Source organism: Salvelinus fontinalis, chromosome 38 (genome assembly GCF_029448725.1).
Source record: "Salvelinus fontinalis isolate EN_2023a chromosome 38, ASM2944872v1, whole genome shotgun sequence".
Classification (NCBI taxonomy): domain Eukaryota; kingdom Metazoa; phylum Chordata; class Actinopteri; order Salmoniformes; family Salmonidae; genus Salvelinus; species Salvelinus fontinalis.
Genome location: NC_074702.1, coordinates 22,864,102 through 22,885,934, shown reverse-complemented (window position 1 = coordinate 22,885,934; position 21,833 = coordinate 22,864,102). Strand labels below are relative to the sequence as shown.

The 21,833-nt window shown below is 42.3% G+C and overlaps 1 protein-coding gene across 1 annotated transcript; it reads right to left on the bottom strand.

The window, feature by feature from the left end:
• Nucleotides 1–103: 103 nt before the first annotated feature.
• On the bottom strand, nucleotides 104–13,777 carry LOC129838059 (RNA-binding protein MEX3A-like). The gene is made up of 2 exons (XM_055904736.1): nucleotides 12,824–13,777; nucleotides 104–9,154 (listed from the first exon to the last, which is right to left on the bottom strand). The coding sequence occupies exons 1-2, from the start codon at nucleotides 13,245–13,247 to the stop codon at nucleotides 8,025–8,027; spliced, it is 1,554 nt and encodes a 517-aa protein (XP_055760711.1). The 5' UTR covers nucleotides 13,248–13,777; the 3' UTR covers nucleotides 104–8,024.
• Nucleotides 13,778–21,833: the final 8,056 nt, after the last annotated feature.

Here is a 21,833-nt window from a genome sequence, read left to right as displayed (position 1 = left end):
TACTGTGGAGTTACTGTATGGTACTTCACTTATGGTACTTTCTTCCATTTCACAACTGCAACTTTATAAAATACTCAAGACAAAGCAAAGAGCATCCATCGGAAATGATTTCATTTTTGTTTTATTAGAAACATTTACAATACATCTTGAATCTTTGAAAAAATAACAGAAACCAAAACTAATATGGCGCAGATACAATAATAAAATGTCAAAAATTATTCACAAAAACATGTGCTAAGAAATAAACCTGCAATATCACATGCCTCTTGCGGGCATGATGCACTGTAACAGTTCAAAGAATACTTTTTTTTATTTTATCAAAGTGACGGCCAGCCACATGGCAAACCCTCTCTCGCTGATCACAGAGAAACCAGAAACTAAAGCCAGGAGATGCTGACCCAAAACTAATGCACAAAGACCACTATAAGACCGGTATGAAACACTTCTACGTTGCCGGGAGAATCTGAAGAAACACTACCAAAGACAAACTGTCAGACTGTGGTGGCCCCTTCAGAAGAGGACAACGTGAAGGCTGGAAGGTCATTTCAGTCCCCGTGCTTCAGTCAGTTGTGGCGGAAAATATACCGTCCTGACATGTTGAATTGTACGACAAATGTTCACTTTTAACTACCTAGTTTTGGGATTGAAATAAATACATTTTAGGTTCATCCATACGTGATGGAATGACAACCAAGCTTTCCTCCCCTTTTATAGAACTGTGATGAGAAAATGAAAAGGACAAAATACTGACAGTGTCACATGGGGACTGAAACGGCCTCTCTTTGCTTCACCTGAAATATTTCTGTTTCTGAAGGGGCGCCAACTATGAAAATCTACAAGGAACAACCAGCCCCAGACCCCTTGTGTTAAAACCAAACACATAGGATCTGTGGTGTTTATCCAGTCTAGGTGACCATACAAGATACATGCAAACTAGTACGGATATGAATGTGTTGGTGTGTGTGTGGCTGGTTACCATAGATCTACTACACAGTGTGCCTATGTGCTAAACTATTGATCACTCAGCTCAGCTCTCACCCTGTCATGTTTTCACGAAACTTAAGCCCAATTTTAAGGTAATCATTCATTAAGGCTTTGATGATGTCCTCTCTTGCCTTACCAATCACAAAGGGTCCCAAGTAGTAGACATATGAATGTGTGTGTATCTGTATACGTTACATGTGCCCTTGCGGGACACCTGAATCACTCGTTCTCAGCATTGCAATCACAACTGAAGCTGTGTTAGCATAAAAAGTTAGAGATTAAAAAAAGCAAGTTAAGACTCCAGAGGAAATGTGTAATGGGGCCAGTCAGTATGGGGTTAGTCAAAGGGGAAAAGGTAAGCAAGCAGCATAGAGAAAGAGTGCTGATGCAAGAAATAAATGTGTAATTGAGGCACGGAATTGATGCTCAGTGACTAAAATACCTCCAAATCCTAAAAATATTATATTATTTTCTGTCATAATTCCAATGTGGATGCACTGGTGTCCTTTGAAATAGTGCATATCGGAAGTTAAAATATAAGCTATGGGGAACCCACATCAACTCTTATTTCATTTACAATGAAATACAGTGGAGGTAAGTCCATAACTTTCATAAATAAAACATTTTTTTTTTCTTTACCGTTAGCAGAAACCAACTTTCCTGTGTTTAGAAATATATTAACTTCTTGTATTTTTAACTAAAAAACACATTTCTTGAGGTTACTCATGTTTTCTTCATTTTGAGATTTTCATAAATAACATCCAGAAACTGACTTATTCCCCATCTTTCTATGAAATAATAACCCATGTTAGCAAAATAGATTTAAGAAACTGTAATAATATTTTTTTTTTTTTAAGTTGCTTTCTATAAATGTATGTGGAAGAACTCAAATATAGACTGCGGTGAAACCTTCTCACAAATTCTTTCCAGCTCACTTTAAAATGTATAAACCAATAGGTAAAAGGAGTGCACTGGTAATTTATTTTACATTCAAATGCATTACTTGCTCATCTTGCGATTATGATAGATCGGAATAATTGCTTAAGTGCATCAATTTAAAGGATTTCCTATCACTCCTTGAAAGGGGTGCTATTATTGTTATACATAATGCATAAAGAGTTGTACATTTGTTAAAGAGAAGAAAACTGTTCAGAGTTTCTATGGTTACTTTAATATATTGTAAAGAACACTAACAATTGAAAAAAATAGTTAATGAAATAGACATCCCCCTAAGAGTTATCTCACCGCCATCTTTGTTTTTCCACTAAAGGAAGTGGAGTACTTCATATACTGGGTGCATATATCAAGCTACACCTCATCTTATAAGACAGTCATTATTTAAATTTCTATATCAATTACACCTCAAGGTAAATATATGGAATTAAATATATGTCCATTTGAATTTCTTTAAAGCTTTTTTATATACCTTGTGGTTATGTTGATGAAATATGTTAATGCCATGGGATCTTAATTTTACTGTTACTCTTATGTACTGTACTAAACTTCAGCTACCATACTTCGACATGGAGAATAGAGTTAACTAGAAACAATATTAAATTAAAACCGCAGTATTATTTTTGAACTCTAACAAAGGTACTGCAGGGTATTTGTGTAATCTTAACAACTTTCTTATGCATTATTCAACTATTGTTCAGTCTGGGGTCTTTGAGACGAATCTAGCCCTTCAGCTGCAATTCAACATGAATTTTAACAGAATTGTAAACAAATACAAATCTCTACCTGTTCTTTTTCTAATTTAGTGTGTGTTCCTGCCCCATTCTGAAGAAACATCAACTTTCCAAGACAAGTCCAGCCTTTTCACATTAACAGCTGTGATGATGAAACAAAACTTATTGACATAATTATTTATAAATCTAAGTTGGCAATAATACCAATATAAATACAATGTAAGAGGGATTGGTGTCTTTGGGCAGTGATTGGGTAGTTGATCACTGAAGCTACTGGAGCATAAAAAAAGACCAAACTGAAACAGGATGTCTTTATTGAGACAAGGTCCATTTCACAGATATTGACTGAAGCTTGTATGCTGTATGACTTTTGACAAAACTATCACTAGCGGGTTATTAAAAACAAAAGCTGATTATTATTGTATTGACCTCAGCCACCTTCATCAATAAATCCAAACTATGATAAGGGCGAAATGTGTTAACATTTGTAGAATTGTAAGCTTATGATCAGCAATATAATTCCTATCGATGTCCTGGAACCTCTCCCAAGGTTTTGTTCTTTGGCTACCTTTTGACCTTTTATTTTAAATCAGCTAAAAGCTGGATAATAATGACAACTACTTATAACAGACAGCATAAAGAAATAATTAAATTGTGCCATCAAATCAGTTACAAAACATGTTTTGGAACCAATCTAAAAACTGAAATATATTCTCATGATATGCTTATGGTAACTATAAACGTTTCTCCCTAAACATGAATAAATACAGAGTAATACATGTTAAATAAATGCTACTTTGTCAAGTGATGAAAATGTTTGGCTCAATGCATTGGGCATCAGAATATGTTCATATGGTCTTCGACAGATCCTATGGGAATAATCCAACCTTCTGTTTTACCATTGCGTCTACTTTAGTGTGTGATTTAAGTTGTCACTTAAACACCAATCTATCACCATAGGAGTTATGAGTTCCTGCTTTCGACAGACAGGAAATGCCTCAATTGTTCATGTTATGTTCCTGAAAAGCATTGTATGTTTACACTGAAAAGCTTACTTTTACAATGCAATTGGTTTCTTCCAAATAATAGGTATTGTGTTCTCAAAATTCCACAGATACTAAGAGAAGGAAATCTTGAGGTTGCACTGGTGGTGGCACACCCTGTATTTGAGGTATGCTTGCAGTCTTATTAATATTCAATGTGAAAAAGACGGGATTAAGCAGTCAAAAATTACTAAAAGCAAGACGTAGGAAGGCAACAAAAACATGCTCTTGTGCCTGAAACCGATACTAATTAATTACATTTCTCGTCCTACATTGGCATAAATCCATATGCATTTTTAGAAGATAGACAAAAATGGAGTAATATTCAAATGAATCAAGGTTGTGTTATGGATGGCGCTGAATTCTTTGAACTTACTAAACTGGCTCTTTTGTTTACTGTTGCAGTATTGACATTATTGCTTTTCATCCTAATGTACATAAAACCTGATTCATCCAAAAGGATCTAGGAATATTTTAGAACACGTCTTTACATATTTGAGAGAATGTATCGGTATCTGTCAGTGGAAACATCAATACAGCCCTGTATTCATCATTACAGTATGTGGTATTGTGGTATTCTTATCTATATATTTGACTTGATGAAATGCTTAAGTTTATTAGATCCATACATATAAGTAGCCTATCAATATATGTCTTTATGTTTAAGGATGAGGGGACATTATATATATATATATATATATATATATATATATATATAAATCAAAGTGATCTTCAAAGTCCATAAACAAACAAATTCAAAGGGATATTTTCAGCTTGTAAAAATAATCAAAATCCCACTTATATAGCAGGCATTTGACTGGACGTAAATTACTGATATATATATACACAGATGCGCAGAATCCTTTCTCATAAAGCACAATGCAAATTTCTCCCACAGCCTCTAAAACAGTGAGACTCTCTAAAAAGCCCTCTACATTAAACCAGTGCAAACTCAACCAAGTCATCAGTACTGACTGAATGGATGAGAGGTCTCCCATAATACCACTACTACAAGGAATAACAATAATTATATTATAAAAACATGATAGGGAAACCTGATGTGCATGTCTTTCAAAATCTATGAAGAAATATTCACCATCAGTGGTCAGTTTGGTATTAATTATATGTGTTTTCTCATAAGGTGCTTTACTCTATATTTTAATGTAAAGTCTTTATGAGCCTAATTTCCCAATTCCATTTAATCCCACCCAACCAGGTTGATTCACATTCTTTTCTGACAAATAGTTTCGTGAAAGTTTTTTTTTAAGGGGCAATACTATTGAAGGCCTACTGTATGTCACTAAACTTTCATGCCAAAGTGAAAGAAATATTAATATTTTAATACAAAATATTAAGGCTTAAAACAAAATAAAAAATAATAGAAAATACTATATTCATTTGACAGCGTTATACTGCCTTGAAATTGTCATTGAAAGTTCAGACCAAACCACGGTTCTCCCCATTCATAAATATTCAATTCATTTCTATATATGTAATAGAATTTAGATACTCTGAAAGTACAATTTCTTCACAGTCCACGGACAACAGGAGTGGTCTGCTGACAATACAATGGGGGAAATGGGGGCTCTGTTGCTGCCTAGACTTGGGACAACAGTCTATTGTAACTATTCATCATATTTTGATGGACAGAAGTTGAGCAAAATTGTTCTCCTGAAAAAACGCAATAGAGCGATCTGATGCAGTGTTAGTGGGAGACCAGCTGAATCACCAGCATGTCCTTGTTCACCTGCCACCACCAGCAAACATGAGGCAGCAGCCTTCTAACTACCCCTTCACTGAAGACACACAAATGACCCCTCACAAAGACTAGATCTGCAGGTTCTCTTTTCTTTGGGAGCAGCCTTCTCTCTCTCCACCCCCAAAAGCCCCCCTCTTATCCTCCAACGGCTATAATCCCCCCTCCCTCCCTCTGAAATCCCCAGGCTGGTGCTAAGGCAGAGGCAAAGGGTGTGTAATTTGATTCAGCATGAGTGGTGGCTAAATGGGGCGTTTCCTCCGCTTTCCTGTCAATTACAATCGTCTGATTTCATTCTGAAGGCCCAGTGCTAGCCTGCCATTGGCTAAGCCTGTGTGTTTGTGGTGAGTGGGCAGCTGCAGGATGTCCCATACAGACGGGAGATAAAGGGGGGGGCTCTCTATGGAAACTTCGATCTGCACTCACTCTCTGTCACAAAGGCCTCCATCCAAATTGTGGTGGGGTGATGAACTCCAAGTGATCAGACTCCTCGTACTCTTAAATTATATATGTCTGCATGTTTTCATACCCTTATCGTATTGAGAACACATGGAGACATCTAGTTCAGTAGGAAATTTCAAAGGATTGGATCTGTGTGTCAGAATTTTACACTAGGTAATTACTGTATCTACTGACACTGTTGATATCCTTTCCTTCTCCAAAGTCCCCTCACTCTCATTTCAGAGCTGGCAGCCTGTTCAGTTGGTCTCTTTCTTTCATATGCTGCTTTTTCCCTGAGTGTTGGGACAAAGGAGGCCCCTCTCCCCAGTAGGGATAGCTCAGAGCAGCAGAGAAGGAGGGGGATATGGAAGGAGGGGTCCCATTCGCCCAGCTGCACCCAGACTGGACCTTCTGTGCCTGTGACAGAGGGATGGGGCGGTCAGCACCAGGGTCCCCCGCAAGGTCCGCACCTGGACCGGACAATTTGCCTAATTATCAATGAGTCTCTCCGGGCTGTGTCCAAGCACTCCGGGCCCACGCCACCACTGGGCGTAGACAATACGCCCAACACAGGGAGGCAATGCATTGTGGGTCGGCTGCAGTCATTACTACCTTCAATAGCCAACGATCGAACAGTAAGCGGGGGGGGGGGGGGGGCCACTCCCAAAGAAAATAGAAAAAGAGGGGGCTAAAAAAGACCTCCAAGTTGAGGTCACACCCACAGTGCGCTATTAAACACCTGCTCCTGCACAGCTCTGATAATTATAGGCCTCTGAGCTAAAATACAAAGCTGCTGGACTGGGATGGCGAGGGAGCTCTGTGGATGGTGGTACTGTATTCTAGGAGCTTTTCGCCCATTTAGGCACACTCTATTACCAATTCAGAGAACAGCTCAGTGTTTTCCTCAGCTTCTGTCCACTCTAATTGCTGACGCTCTAACTGCGCAAACCTCAGAGAGATGCCTGTCAAAAGTGGCTCTCGTTTTTGTCCTACATCGTTCAGATAACAGCTAAATTACCACATAAGACAATAAAGTGGGTATTAGTTGGCTTTGAAACTAGTCCGTCGGGGAGACGGATCTCCCAAATTAGCCAACTGGAAGAATTCCAAGGCTTTTGGCCTCACAAATGAAATCAGTGCTTAACACCGGCGAAAGAAACATGCTTTTCAAGTGCCACGAGGAACAGGCATCGCTGAAACTTTTCACCAAACTGCAGTGATATTCAAGGTGTAACAGAAGTGAACATTTCAGCAATACAACGTGTAGCATTCATTCACCTCTTTGTGAAAAAGGAAATCTATAAAACATATGTGCATAAAGAAAGGCGTTTGTCTGCTATTCTGTCCTATATTGTTACCATTCTTACAGGTGTTTAGGGAGGACTACCAGGTATAACAACGAGCTTGTAAAGGGATACAAATGTCAGAAAGGTGACAATGATGGAATAGTCTGTCTTTCAATTGGAACAAATTTAGACTTTCAATGACAATATCACAGTTTGTTCCATTTTTTTTTGTTGCCACATTGGGGGATTTAGCTTTTCATCAGTTACGTCATTTTTCTGGATGATTGACAATCATTAATCTGACTATCCAAAACTAAGACGATTGTAAGGTGCAATGAAAATATTTTTCCTTCTGTTTGATTTTGACTTCCTATATCATTCAGGTACAGATAAGATACCAGGGAGTTAAACTGAACCTCAATGATCACCTCCTTCCATTGCTCCATATAAAACCACTTCATGGTAAAATAAATCTGAATCGTAAAATGTTCACGTTCCTATCTACTCCGCCCACACTGTGATTCGTGAACGAAAAACAGCAGCAGTAAAAAAAACTGAAAAAATGCTAGGTACTATACTTTTCTTATAAACAAAACTTTTATAAAATATATATGTATATATATATATATATATATAAAAGAAAAAATTCAAAATATTTCTTATACTTTTTAGTAAAGCAAGCAGTGCCTTCTAAAATATCTGCTTGTTTGTTTAAAATTTTCTGAGAAAAGTATAATAATAATAATAATAATCATAATAATAATAGTAAATAAATGTCAAACAAACACTGTGATAAAACGAATGATAAAAACTGACGTGGTGTTTTTTAGGAGAATATTCGGATAGCCTGAGAGACCAGGGTGTGGCACACCGGGCACTCTGGATGGTTGAGCTCACAAATGCGGATGGCACACTCCATGCAGAAGAGGTTGTGGCCGCAGGGCACCAGGGCGGCCGTCACTTTGCTCTCGAAGCAGGTCATGCAGTCCCGGAGGATGGCCGGTGGCGAGTCCGGTACAGGGAGGCGTCCAGGGAAACCCACGCCCGAGGTTGGCTCGCTGTGGGCACGGCGGGCCTGGGCATGAGGCGAGCCAGACAGAATAGTGATGCTGGTGCCCGAGGAGTTGCCGTTGTTCCCTCCACAGGGGTCAGAAAGGCCTGGAGAGAGTCTGGTTAGGGGCAGGGGCAGGCCTCCAAAGCTCTTGGAGCGCTGCTGGGCATAGAAAGCCACCTGTTTTGGGTAGTCTGGGTCTCCCCAACTCTGGGTGCCCTCTGAGCCAAAGTAGGAGCAGGGCTTCTCTCCAGGGCTGTTGAAGTTGCCCTTGCTGAAGATTACCCCACCTCCTTCCCCTCCTCCAACCATGGCATCTGAGAAGTTCTGGCGGAAGCTACTGGTCAATGGCTTGCGCTGGCCCCCCTGCAGACCCCACACCTGCTGCAGGCGACTCTCCAGACCCCCGGAGCCTACTGGACTGCCGCCATCCGGCCCCAAGCAGTCATTCTCGTTGTTGTGGTCGTGCAGACCTCCCGTTCGGAATGCGATGTGCGCCTCGATCTCCTCACGGGCTCTCTCGGCGTTGCTGGGTGATCCCGTGATCTCGAAGACAGGGTCACGGTCTCGGCTAGGAGTGACGATGTAGGTGCAGGTTTGCTGTTGGATGCGTTTGATGGTGGAACCCTTGGGCCCCACCACCAGCCCCACCACGCGGTAGGGCACCCTCACCTGGATGGTGGTCTGGCCTGGCAGGGGCGCAGGCGGGGAACCGCTGAAGGACACACCAAGCTTGTTCCGGGACGCTCGGAGCATGGAGAAGTGCTCGGCGGCAGAGATGATCTCGCGCCGGGCCAGGGCCACATCCTCCTTTCGGCCCGTGATGAGAAACACAGGCTCCTCGCCCCTCACGGGGGTCTTGATGTAGGTGTTGGTCTTGGCCCGCAGGGCTTTGATCTTGCAACCTGCAGAAACAAAAAGGCAAAGTTTGAAAATGGCCACGGTCACAATGATTTCATTTTTCTGTTACACTCATCAAATATAAGGAGTTTGAAATAGCTAAGATTGTTACTACTACATGGTTTTATGTTTTCCTCTTCTATGGAAACAAAGACTGAATTGATAGTTGACCTTTGACATACCTTTTTAAAAGATGGCAAATTTTGGTCTAAAATGCCCGCACCTTCAGAGTTTTTAGACAGTCCAGAAATGGTCACCAGTCTTTATCCCCTTTACAACATTTTACAGTATGACACTTTTTTTTCCATTTCTGACAAGATTATCATTACTAAGTCACATGTTTTCACATGACATCAAGTCTCAATCTGCTGTAAAATCTGAAATAATTGAAGAGACTGTAGACATCAAAGTATTTTTAGAATAACCCTTTATTTGATTTCCTATGTACAAACATTGATAAACAGATGAGTTATTGTACCTGTTTCCAAAGGACATCAGAACTATTCTGTGCTATGGCTACAGTTATGGATGCATTCAACAGTGTTGCCACGAACAACCAGCCCCTCTCCTTGAACTGATAAATCTGGTACCTCCGGCCCACACATACATCATTTTTGGGTCTTTTATTGCAGTGCATTTGCTCTGTTTTTGATCAGTGTGTAAAAGCTGACTATATTAAGTGCTTTTAGCGAGACCCTAGATGTGAGAGAGTACAGGCTAATGCTATTTCATGTCAAATTACCTTAGTCTCTAATACTGAGACGTTGTAATAATGCAGAGGGGAATAAAAAATGAGTAATTGTAGAGTAGGGTTGTTAAGAGCACTTGAGGTCAAGAGGGATATGGTAAACACAGCCGTACTCTGTATATTACGCCTAACAGGAAACGGTATGCAATGCCCCACTAAAGCAGCCAGTGGTGTCATATATACGCAGGTGTGCAGCTACCGTTCTCATTCTGAAATGCAAGTTTATGTTCCACCCCTAAGAATCCCTGAGTGTCTCCCCTTAGCAGGGTCTTTAAGAGGCGTATGTATGTCCGTGGTCTGGTAACAATAACTAGCAATTTATTCAATGGTCAGGTCTCAGCTCGTCTTTCTGAGTAGCACTACAAATCACAGCACACCATTACATCAGTAGCCTAAATACACTTTACTTTACTTACTTTATTAAATGTCGTTTTTTTCAGGGACAGTGCACATTAATCAACTTTACTGTAAAAGTGCCAGTTTTAGCCAACCTGCCTATTTTCAACTGCAGTCCCTGGGCAGGGACTTTAGCAGTGTGGATCAAATGTCATGATCACCTCTATCCGAGGGAAATGTGCTTCCCTAATGCTACTAAATAGCCCCACTTACTAGGGCACAAACTTCAGAAGCCTAGATGGCACTGACTGAGTGACTCAGTGAGGCTCTGGGGGCTGAAGAGTTCAAACTACAATTATTATTTATTTATTGAGGACGATGGCGGTGATGATATTAGTTGGGGTTCAAGCATGATGGTGTTAGAAGGAACACTCAAGCTTTATAATATGTATGATAGTTATAACTCATGTAATAACCACAATGTTATTATATTAAACCATGTGTTAACTTAGGATAGATGTAAGGTTTTGTGATCCTTTGTAGCAGGAAGGTGAATAGATATTTAAGTTGAGACCAATAGGCAACGTAAAACTTAAAACTATGAACAGAGGAGACAAAGAAAAGTACTCCACTGGAACCTTAATAATTTCCTTCAGGCAGATGACAAAGATCCTTCTAGATCAATCCACAACTGTATGCCATATCTTTCATTTGGAGAGCATGCTTTCCAGTACTGTGTGCATTGTTAGTGGCGCATGCACAGCAAACCCACCGTTGACCAAAAGTCGTAATAATATAGCCCTAGACGACACAAAATCAACCTCCAGAATCAATTCAAATGACTTTGACAAAGGACAAAACGATAATATTTGCTTCTCCAGGACGGAACATTAACTTGCCAGATTCACCAGGCAGTAGTTGACCCTGGGAAGGAGGGCGTTGAATGTGAACTAACTAACGAGGCCCTGAATCAAAAGGAGCTCATCCCAAATCCCCCAAATCAGCACTTCTCAGTCAACACAAAGCCCTCTGCTGCACTTGTGCTCACTGGATCCACCCTCTGGCTGTCTTCAGTTACCCCATTAAAATGTGAAGCTTACACTTCAGAGTAACGAACAGGAGACGCACAGGAAGATGAGGGCACTTAACGGCACAACAACAACCAGATCCCCACATCTGTGGAAAAAATGGAGTTGAAGCAAATGGTCTCTGTTGCCTTGGACCCACTTGACATTGTGGGGACCTGTTTATTTGTGTAACCCCAAAAACATGAATTAGGATTCACTGGCTGAATTGGTTTCCCTTACCTACACCCCCCCCCCCCCCCTCCCATTAGGTAAGGGAGCCCTTGGTTTGGGTGTCTGGGTGTGACTCCCTTTCAATGCCCAGTGCCTCTGACCCACCCATTTATCCTTGCTTGTCTAACCAACCCCTCTGTATCTTTTGGACTCATCACAACAATAGGTGCAGTCAAACAAAACCACCCATGTAGCACAAAGCAATAAATACAAATCAACAGCCTTGAGTTGCTGGTTCTGAGAGTTGGACAGGTTACAAGCAATCTGGAGAATCAATATATTTACAGTCTGATAAATAGCCATTTTGAGTTGATCACAATAACAATATGGGCAATAGGTTTTAAAAAGGCCACATATTTTGTTATTATTTATTCTTATCTTATATCAGAAAATAGAAGAACCACACAACATTCAACTCGACACGTTGGTTCAACTTCTGGCTGAGTCACGCTTCGATTCCTATGATCATCCCAAGTGTCTACTGGTAACACCGCCTAATAATGTACCCCTCCCCTCACCCTCCTCTCACTTTCACACCTTTGTTTGACAGCTGCTGTCATTCAAGTTCATGTCGAGGTCTTCGACAATTACTCAATACACAGATATATCCATCTTAAATCTGGGAATTCACTTTTAAACTGCTCAAGAAAAGAGAAAATAGAGAAACACTTTTGCCATTGTCTAATTGTGTCACTGGGGCAGTCAGCAACAAAACAATGAACATAATTAGAATTTACGAAACCGAAAACAACAGCTTGAAAACGTCAATCGTTACTCAAATCCAAGTTATATTCACAATAAAGAGAATAAATCATTTGTAAACATTTCAGGGCGAACGAGATTCCTCCGTTACCAGTAGCACGTTGCGTTTTTTTTAACGGTCTCGCGCGTTCAGACGACAAAGGAAGCAAGTGCTATCCCTGCCTGAAGTGTGCGTCTGTGAGCTGACATTGATTGCTGGATGTAGAATAATGCGCCCATGAGGTAACGGTTACAGTCCTGCTTTGTGTCTCCCCACATATGAAATTCACTAGACGGACAATAGAACCGAGCCTAGTTGCAACAATGGTGCAGTTTCTGCCACTGTATGTTAACTTGAAACAGATTTGTTACCATGGTCAAAGAGTGGTAGAATACAACAAAAAATAACACCACTCCCTTTTCTATATCAATAACACCAGCTAACGTAACAGTTAGAGCATTATCAAAACACCCTACAAACTACAGGGAGACACATTTAGCTCAGAACAGCAACATAACTTTCAATAGGAACATTTGGTTGGAATCTTTACCTTGTCTCCCCACTATTTCGGCCACATGTTCTGAGCTGGGCACGGGGACGCATTCTGTTATGTTGCAGCCTCGTCCTTTCGTCTCAATTGAAGAACCCTCGTACAGGACACATAACTTGTTCTTCCCTTGCAAAAGCCCTGTGTCACCACCACCTCCGCCAATATTATTGGTATGGTTGTGATGGTTATTGTTATTGTTACTCCGATCCTGTACTCCCGTTCCAGGAGCCCCGCCACCGTCCTCGCCTTCACCAAGCCCCAGTAGAGACAGCTGGCCCAGCGCGACCCTCAGGGCACGGGAGTCGTCTTCTTCCTCGTCGGGTGGCACAAGGAGACCTTCGCTTCCGAACCCGGAGCCGGCTAGATCCCCGCCGTAGCCCCCATTTTTCTCCATGATCCCTGCTAGAACCAGCAGGCTAGGCATGGCTAACAAAAGAGTGTGAGACAAAGACAGGGGAAAGAGACTGGAGAAACAGCACCCGTGCCGCCTCCCCGCCCCCTCCTTCTTCCAATTCTCCCTCTGCGCTAGTCCCTCCCATAGACCGGCCCCTCTCTCTGTCTGCTATAGGCCTACTTGCGATACAGTATTCTCCCAGCTCTAGGCAAACGGGACACAAGGCCGTCTGCACGGAGAGACTAGGCGATGTATCACTCCACCCCGTCTGGTATACAGTCCCCTCCTTGCTGAGACAAAACGAGCCGCCCTCCCGTTATACCATTCCGTCTCAGGTTCCCAAGCCTGTGGCATCTCAGAAACCAACCCCCGCGTTTTTCCCCACGTATAGAAAAAACTATACAAATATCCCCTCCACCTTTTCTTTGTCCATATCAGCCATGCGTTAGATCCAAGCCACGCTACTTATTCCCCATCCCTGCAATGCAAGACCGCAACGATCTTTGTACTGTATGCTACTAACACAAGTATGCATGGACTATAGCCTAATAATTCCCCCTCAATAAAATGTCAAAAGTGGATCCATTTAGGATTGTTTTTCCCGATTCAAGTGACTATTTGGGCACCAGAGTGTACTGTTTTGGTATATTTCCAATGTTGTATTATCTATGGTGGGACGCACAGCAGTAGCCTACGGAGGGATAGATGGACTTTGGATGGAGTTTATTTGTGGAATCTTAACGACTTGGTTCACTGCATGGGGAGGATTTGCGTTATTCTTACTATCGAGAATGAAGGAGTTAAGTGACATTTCGGGGTCCGCCCACCCCACTCGCTGTGGGTTGCGGCAGGTCACCGCGTTGTTGTCTCGGGCGCCGTTGCGCATGGGGGCTGTAACGTAGGAGGAGGGGGTGAGGAGGAGAGGAGAAAGGGAGTTGTCAGACAGGCGTTGCAGACCCTGTGCAGCAGGGATCTTAAAAAAGGTCCTTACATATTTCCCATAAGCAGAGCTCTTGCTTGCAGCATTGCTTGCCTGGTGCGAACAAAGAACCGCGTTTGCCTCGCGAAATCTACATACCAAAATGTCCTCTAGAGAAGCCACGCCTGGCGGCATGGTTGTATAATAACACAAAGACACATGTGCTTAGTAGTAATAATAATAATACAAATAATAGTACAATTAATTAATTTAATGGATCTCCAGTGTTTTAATTTAAACGGTCGCCAACGTCTCATTTCACAAGTGAGCAATACAAACTCTCAATTGTGAATTGGAGCGGAACAGTATCCTATCTCTAATGTAGCCTATAGTGCCTGTCGCGGGCGCAGTGTGGGTGCGCATGGCAGTGTTGTGGCAAACTGTGGGTGTAATCACTGTGCTTGCGCTCTTACAAACGATGATACGGTTAATTTGATCGGTAATTGACTGTTTCCATTACTTCTGACTGTGCATCTCGCATAAGCAATTATGTTATCTTTCTGTTTCTGGTGTCCTTCGAACTAACTGTGGAAACCTTGACGTTTGTCACCAAAGCCACCCTCAAATGGGTGATATGTTCAGCACTGACAAAACTATAGTTAGCCTAACCGATTATGAATATCATCGGATGATTTGATGCTCTCTTTGTATTCTCAGAGGGGATATGGTTTGGCTGGACTGGCTTAACCAGATTATTTGAGGGCTTGAACCCCACTGAGTGAGTTCAATTAATCACTTGTCACCATATACTGTATGTGGCCTTGTCATGCATTACATTACTGATAACAACAACAACTCTCCTTCATTTGGGATGTGACAGACTGGGTATGTGATCAGACAGTCTGCCACTCATTTCATGAGCACAAATCCCTATACAATAACTATACCTAATAATGTGGTAATAGAGCAGTAATACATGTTCATAATGAATGTTTAGCCTAGTACATTGATAAAAACACACATTTATAACCATGATGATGTTTACGCCATAATTGTTTTTACAACCATTACAATCTGAGTATGTTTGAAACTGAGAAACAATTACTGAATGAATAATTATTTATTTATTTATTTATATGCCATTTATTTAACAGGGACCGTTTGCATGTATCAGTAAACATTTCAGTGTTCACATCAATGTACTGTAAATGTGCCAGAGTCTGCAGATTAGTGCGTTTTTTCATCCATAATCTCTGTAATTAGTAAATAGTTAAATGAATCCCTTGTAAAGACATTTGATTGAAATCCCCCAACTTTCTCTTCTGGACACATGAGACACTGACTGAGTCACTACAGGTGAGTAGGCTATGTCATGTGTTGAAGTACATTGTCACAAGAAAGGTCAGTTCAGGTGCACCTGTGCATAATCATAGTAGAGAGTCTAGACTCTGACACCTGTCCTGGGTGCTAATCAGAAAGGGGTGCTCTCCCAAGGCTGGCCCATGAGGAGAGGGGAACTAATATGTACAAGGGAATACAGGATTAGAAAACCTGTATTAGTCCACCTAACCCCAATGCAACTATGACAACAACAGCACCAACAGCCTGATTGCTGGGGATGAGTAAACCCAGCGGAGAAGCTTGAGGACTGGGCAGAGTGTGAGGATGGGGGAAGAGGCTCTGGGGCAGACACTGGAGAAGGGACAGCTTCTCAGTGACACACAGAGCCGGTGTTGTCCAAGAGGTCATCTGCCTCCATTAATGGGGTCTGCAGGGAGCCCAAGGCCCAATCAATAATGAGGACTGATCAGGGATAATCCTCCCCCCATCCCAGTCTGTCTGGGTTAAGGGCTTGTTTGTGATGATACTGTGTTCCTTACTTTATTTCTCTCTGTAAACCTACATTTAGAGACCCGGATCTGACCCCACCCCAGTACAAGTTTCACTCAGTATGCTGCTAAAAGTTCAGCCACAGCAGGCCTGGTTTACATCCAGGCATTGTTACCTAGTAGTTTGAGTGTACGAACTCATCAGCTGCGCGTGTATGGAGGATGCTTGATAAAACCCAGACTGCTGAGGTCATGTTACATGCCCACATAAAAAACTCTCAAGGATCTTGACCATCTGGCTGTTTGATTAGGCCTGTCTCCCTTCTGCACCCTCTGAAAGGGAAGCTGCATCTGTAGGGACGTGCTTTGGTTTACTGTGCCACAGAGACAGACACCAATCTCTTTGTCCAACAACCCATGCAAACACCGTATCCACCTATGGACAGTGTCTGTCTTTCAAAGTGGACTTAATGGAGTGTAAAGACATCTTTAAGAAACCTCCAAGGGGCATCCCTTTGACTTTCATGTCCAGATGTCCTTTCATGACATGTTGGGTGCCCCGCTGTCGCCTGAATGATGCTATGAGCACAATGGAGATGTTGGCCTGGCGCCACATGCTGATGTCATACAGTGAACCAGCACTTGTGGATGACGTAACACCTCCTGCATATGATGTCACCATGTCATATCTTGCACTAATATCTCATTCTAAGCCGACTATAGCCTAAAATGCCCTGCGTTGCAACAGCTTTGCGCAAACAAGACGGCAATAGAATCCTCGGTAAGAGGATCAGTTTAATATTGCAGATTATTTCACATAAACCATAATCAGTTAGCTTGACTCAGACAAACATGACACTTATCAACATGTTATTCACTTAAACCTCGTCTTCGCTGGTTTTATTTGTCTCTGACTTTATCCAATTCATTGTGTTTGTTCACTGAACACGGTAGAAGTTGTCAATGAAACGGCAGCATTTTCTCAATGAACGGCAATCCATAAATACAGCCCCATAAAACTTCTCTGTAAGTGAGGCTGTTAATATGTTTCTCTCACTACAAGGCAAGCTCCATTTACTGTATGTGAGTGAATGTGTTTGTAACAGGAGAGTGGTAGGATTGGTGTGACAAACATATCCACACCAAGGTTTATTCAACACCCTCTTTCGCTATTAAAGGCATGATCCTCCCCAACAACTCCCTGGACAGGCATACACTCACTCACTTTCTCTCTTGTGCACGTACACACACACACACACACACACACACACACACACACACACACACACACACACACACACACACACACACACACACACACACAAAAAGCTAGTCTCAGCTGGGAATATGAGTCAGGTGGCTATGACTTCATCGCTTTTCTCGGGTATTAGGTCACCCCCCCCCCCCTCTCTCTCTCAGAGCAAACTGATCACATTGGTGCTCAGCAGGTAGTGACACACCTAGTGATGAGTACGGTTCACCTCACCTCATGTTTCTCACTCTCTGATGATATCACCCATAAGATACTGAAGTCAAGCTTCAGCCTTAAAGTAACTGTCCAGTGTTACCAGATTTCTATCAATATGGCTTATAATTAATTACAATATGTGTAAAATTGTTTTCCTTTCAAAAATTGGTATTGAAGTATGTTAAAAAGCAGCTTTTGTGTTTTTTTTATTTTATTTTTTAAAATTCCACTGGCTCTATACACACTCACTAGACTATACCCATACACACTACAGATGGCACCACTCCAACACACACATACACGCCAAACACACACACACTCTTTCACGCACTTCACATACGCTGCTGCTACTCTGATTATTATATATCCTGATTGCCTAGCCACTTTTATCCCTACCTACATGTACATATTACCTTAATTACCTCATACCCCTGCACATTGCCTCGGTACCGTTATATAGCCTCGTTATTATTTTATTGTGTTACTATTTCTTGTTTTATCACATTTTTAGTTCAGTATTATTTATACATTTCTTCGTACTTTTTAACGCTGCATTGTTGGGAAAGGGCTCTTAAATAAGCCTACACCCATTGTATTCGGCGCTTGTGACAAATACAATTTGATTTGGAATGTTTTGGGAGTACCCCAACAGAATGGTGTGAGCATGTACCGATCATTAAAAATATTAATGACAGTAGACTGCTGATTTGCCAGCTCATCATTCTCTATGAGGAACTAGCAAGCATTTTTTGAAATGGTCTGTTTGAGATACAAGTGTTTTTTTCCATTATCTGGGATATGAGTTAACAGAATATAAACTTTTAAAACAGACACTTTCCCTAGACAGTTACCAGTGGTGGAAAAAGTACCCAGCTGTCATACTTGAGTAAAATATAATTTAATAGAAAATAACTCAAGTAAAAGTCACCCAGTAAAAATCTACTTGATAAAAGTATTTGGTTTAAAATATACTTAAAGTATAAATCATTTCAAATTCCTTAAATTAAGCAAACCAGATGGCACCATTATCTTGTTTTTTTAATTTACGCAAAGCCAGGGTCACACTCCAACACTCAGACTATCAGGGATCAAGGTAAGACCCAAGTGCAGAATGTGTGAAGTAACAATGTTTATAATAACCACAGGGGCAGGCAAACGACAGGTCAAGGCAGGCAGGGGTCGATAATCCAGAGTAGGAGCAAAGGTACAGGATGGCAGGCAGGCTCAGGGTCAGGGACAGGCAGAGTTCAGTAATCCAGAGGTGGCGCAAAGGTACAGGATGGCAGGCAGGCTCAGGGACGGGCAGAGTCAATAACCAGGAGGACGGAAAAAGGAGAGGCTGGGAAAAGACAGGCGCTGACAGGACGAATGCTGGTAAGCTTGACAAACAAGACGAACTGGCAACAGCCAAACAGAAAACACAGGTATAAGTACACAGGGGATAATGGGGAAGATGGGCGACACCTGAAAGGGGGTGGAGACAAGCACAAAGACAGGTGAAACAGATCAGGGCGTGACACAAGTATAATCTACAAACAAAGCATGTTGGTTTAGTGAGTCCGCTAGATCAGAGGCAGTAGGGATGACATGGGATGTTTGGTTGATAAGTGCGTGAATTGGACTATTTTCCTGTCCTGCTAAGCATTCAAAATGTAACAAGTACTTTTGGGTGTCAAGGAAAATGTACGGGATAAAAAGTACAATATTTCTTAAGGAATGTAGTGAAGTAAAAGTAAAAGTAGTCAAAAATATAAATAGTGAAGTACAGATACCCCAAAAAACTACTTAAATGGTACTTTAAAGTATTTTTACTTAAGTACTTTACACCACTGACAGTTACTTTAATCTCTTGTACTTTTTCTGGTCTTTTTGTGTGTTTATTCTAGGTGAACAAAGTCATAATGCTTAACAAAGCAGTGTACATACATAGAACGTTGGGTTACAGACGTAACCTTGGTTCTCTGAGTAGAGTAAGGGGCCGCCAAATTACTTATGGGAACTCCTTCCCCTTCACGTGATGATACTTACTAGCAAAGATGTATACAGTCACGCCACACCCTTACTGTACCTACATGACCTGTCACTATAAAAGGCGGTGTGGCATGACCTACTGTCTATTAATTCACTTGAACTCCACGGAGGTGGAGGAACAACATGAAAGCTTGGCGACCCATTACTCTACTCAGAGAACCAAGGTTACATCCATAATCCAACGTTTTCTTTAATTTTCGTAACTGGTCACCAAACAACCTATGGGAAAGGCTGTACCTCAGAGGTCTTTCAGACAACAGAGTGGGATAACTCACCATTTAACTTATTCCAGATGAGTCCCTGGGATGTCCTTATCTCCACCACAGGATGCAACATAATATAATTACTCAACAGGGTAACACAACATTTCAACTGTGGTGTACAACTGTATACACACGCAAGCTGAAAGCTAGAACTTACAACGTGAGGCTTCAATTGGGTGCAACAGCATCAAGAGTGGAAAGCCTCTGTATAGAACATCCATCTCACTGATGGTTGATAAGTACAAGGTTCACAGTACGCTCACTTATCTGGGTTGACAGGGCGTGCCGTGTCCAGAACCACAGACCCCACTGATGGTGTGGACATAACATTGAGTCTTTAGTTCTTCATGAAAGTCATGGTTGTTGCCCAACTTGCAGAAGCACAGATAAAGTCCAGGGAGGCCCCTCTGAACAGGGCCAGTGAAGTGTCCATACCCCTGGTGGATTGTGCTACCACGCTGTCTGGAGTTGGTCTACCTCCTGCAGCGTATGATTTTGACACTGCATTGTTAATCCAATGTACCAGTCTCTGCTTCCCCTTTGTGTTATCCCCATAACACACAAAAAGCTGTTCTGTTTGGCGAACAGTTCTTGTTGCAGCAAGATAGGCACTCAATGCACGAACCGAGAAAAGTGTATGTAACTAACAACTCTCCTGTGAGAAGCTGGGAGACGGGTGAAATGCTGCTATGATTAAGGGCTGGTTAGCATGTGATGATGAAAGCACCTTAGGTAAGAATACTGGATTTGGCCAAAGCACTGCCTTAGATCCATCTTCTGCTAAAGTGAGGCATGAAGGATGGGTAGAAAGCTCATGTAATTCTCCAACACGCTTTGCTGAAACAATAGCCAATAGAATGGCAGTCTTGACTGAGAGCTCACATAGCTCAAGTGAAGAGTGGCTCAAATGGTGGGCTATCATAAGTGATAGTAGGACAACATCTGACTCCCATGAGGGTGCTGAAGGAGCCTTGGGCCGTAGCCTGTGGGCACCTTTCATGAATTGCGATACTACAGGATGTGCCCATGGTGATGCAACCGCAGTCTTGTCATGACCCATAGAGATGGCTTCCACATACACCTTCAACGTAGATGGAGAGCAATTCCAGTCCTCGGGGGCCTGATTGGTGTCACACTTTCCACCATTCCTAGCAAACACAGCTGATTTAAACTAATTGCATTTTTAACTGAAGATCATGATTAGTTGATTATTGGAATCAGGTGTGTTAGCTGGTGCTGGGGGAAAAGTGTGACACCAATCAGGCCCCCATGGACTGGAGTTGCCCAGGCCTGGGGTAGAGGATCCTCTGGCTGCCTGAAATATCAAGCAGCCAGCATTGGAGCATTGCATTGCATCAAGAATTGCAGCTACAAGGCGGTCACGTTCGGGGGCAACACCCACAACTTCAGTATGCTGGGTTTGGGGTGCCAAAGCTTACCGTTCTTGTGACAGGAGGTTCGCTCAAAGAGGGAGTTCCCATGGTTGGGAGGTTGTCAGCTGTACAACGTCTGAAAAATAGTGATGCTGTGGCCAATGTGGAGCAACAAGTAGAACTGACTCGCTCATGAGACTGATCTTCCTCAAGACCTGAGGGAGCAAGTGAGTTGGTGGAAATGCATACAGCAGACCTCTTGGCCATCTGTGTGGCCAAGGTGGCCTAATTGACACTTTATTGAGAACCAAATAAGATAATAGTTTGAGTCTTGCGATGTGAGCAGATCGACGATGGCCCTTCCGAATCACGCCCAGATTATCTGTGGGGTGTATCATCCAGACTGAAGGAAGAGGTTTTCCTCTGGAGAGGTCTGCTGCCTGATTCTCCACCCCTGGCAGATGTATTGCTCCGAGGGACGTAAGGTGTCTGTTTGCCCAAAGCAGAGGTGCCTTTGCTATCTGGTACAGTGCCATTGACCTCAGTCCGTCCTGGTGGTTGATGTGTGCAACCACGGTTGTGTTGTCTGTCCGTATCAGTACATCTTGTCCTCTCAGTACCGGGAGGAAGTGCCAGAGTGCAAGGTGAACCTCCTGGCGCTCCAGTACGTTGATGTAGCCATTGTCCATGGAGCTGACCATACACCATGGACCACTGACTGGTTCAAGACTGC

What these genes read in the sequence shown, in the direction of transcription:
- LOC129838059 (XM_055904736.1), bottom strand. Translation starts at nt 13,247, where the DNA reads ATGCCTAGCCTGCTGGTTCTAGCAGGGATCATGGAGAAAAATGGGGGC. An exon ending in CGAAATAGTGGGGAGACAAG is followed by an intron (nt 9,155 to 12,823) that starts GTAAAGATTCCA and finishes TTGTTTCTGCAG; the next exon opens with GTTGCAAGATCAAAGCCCTG.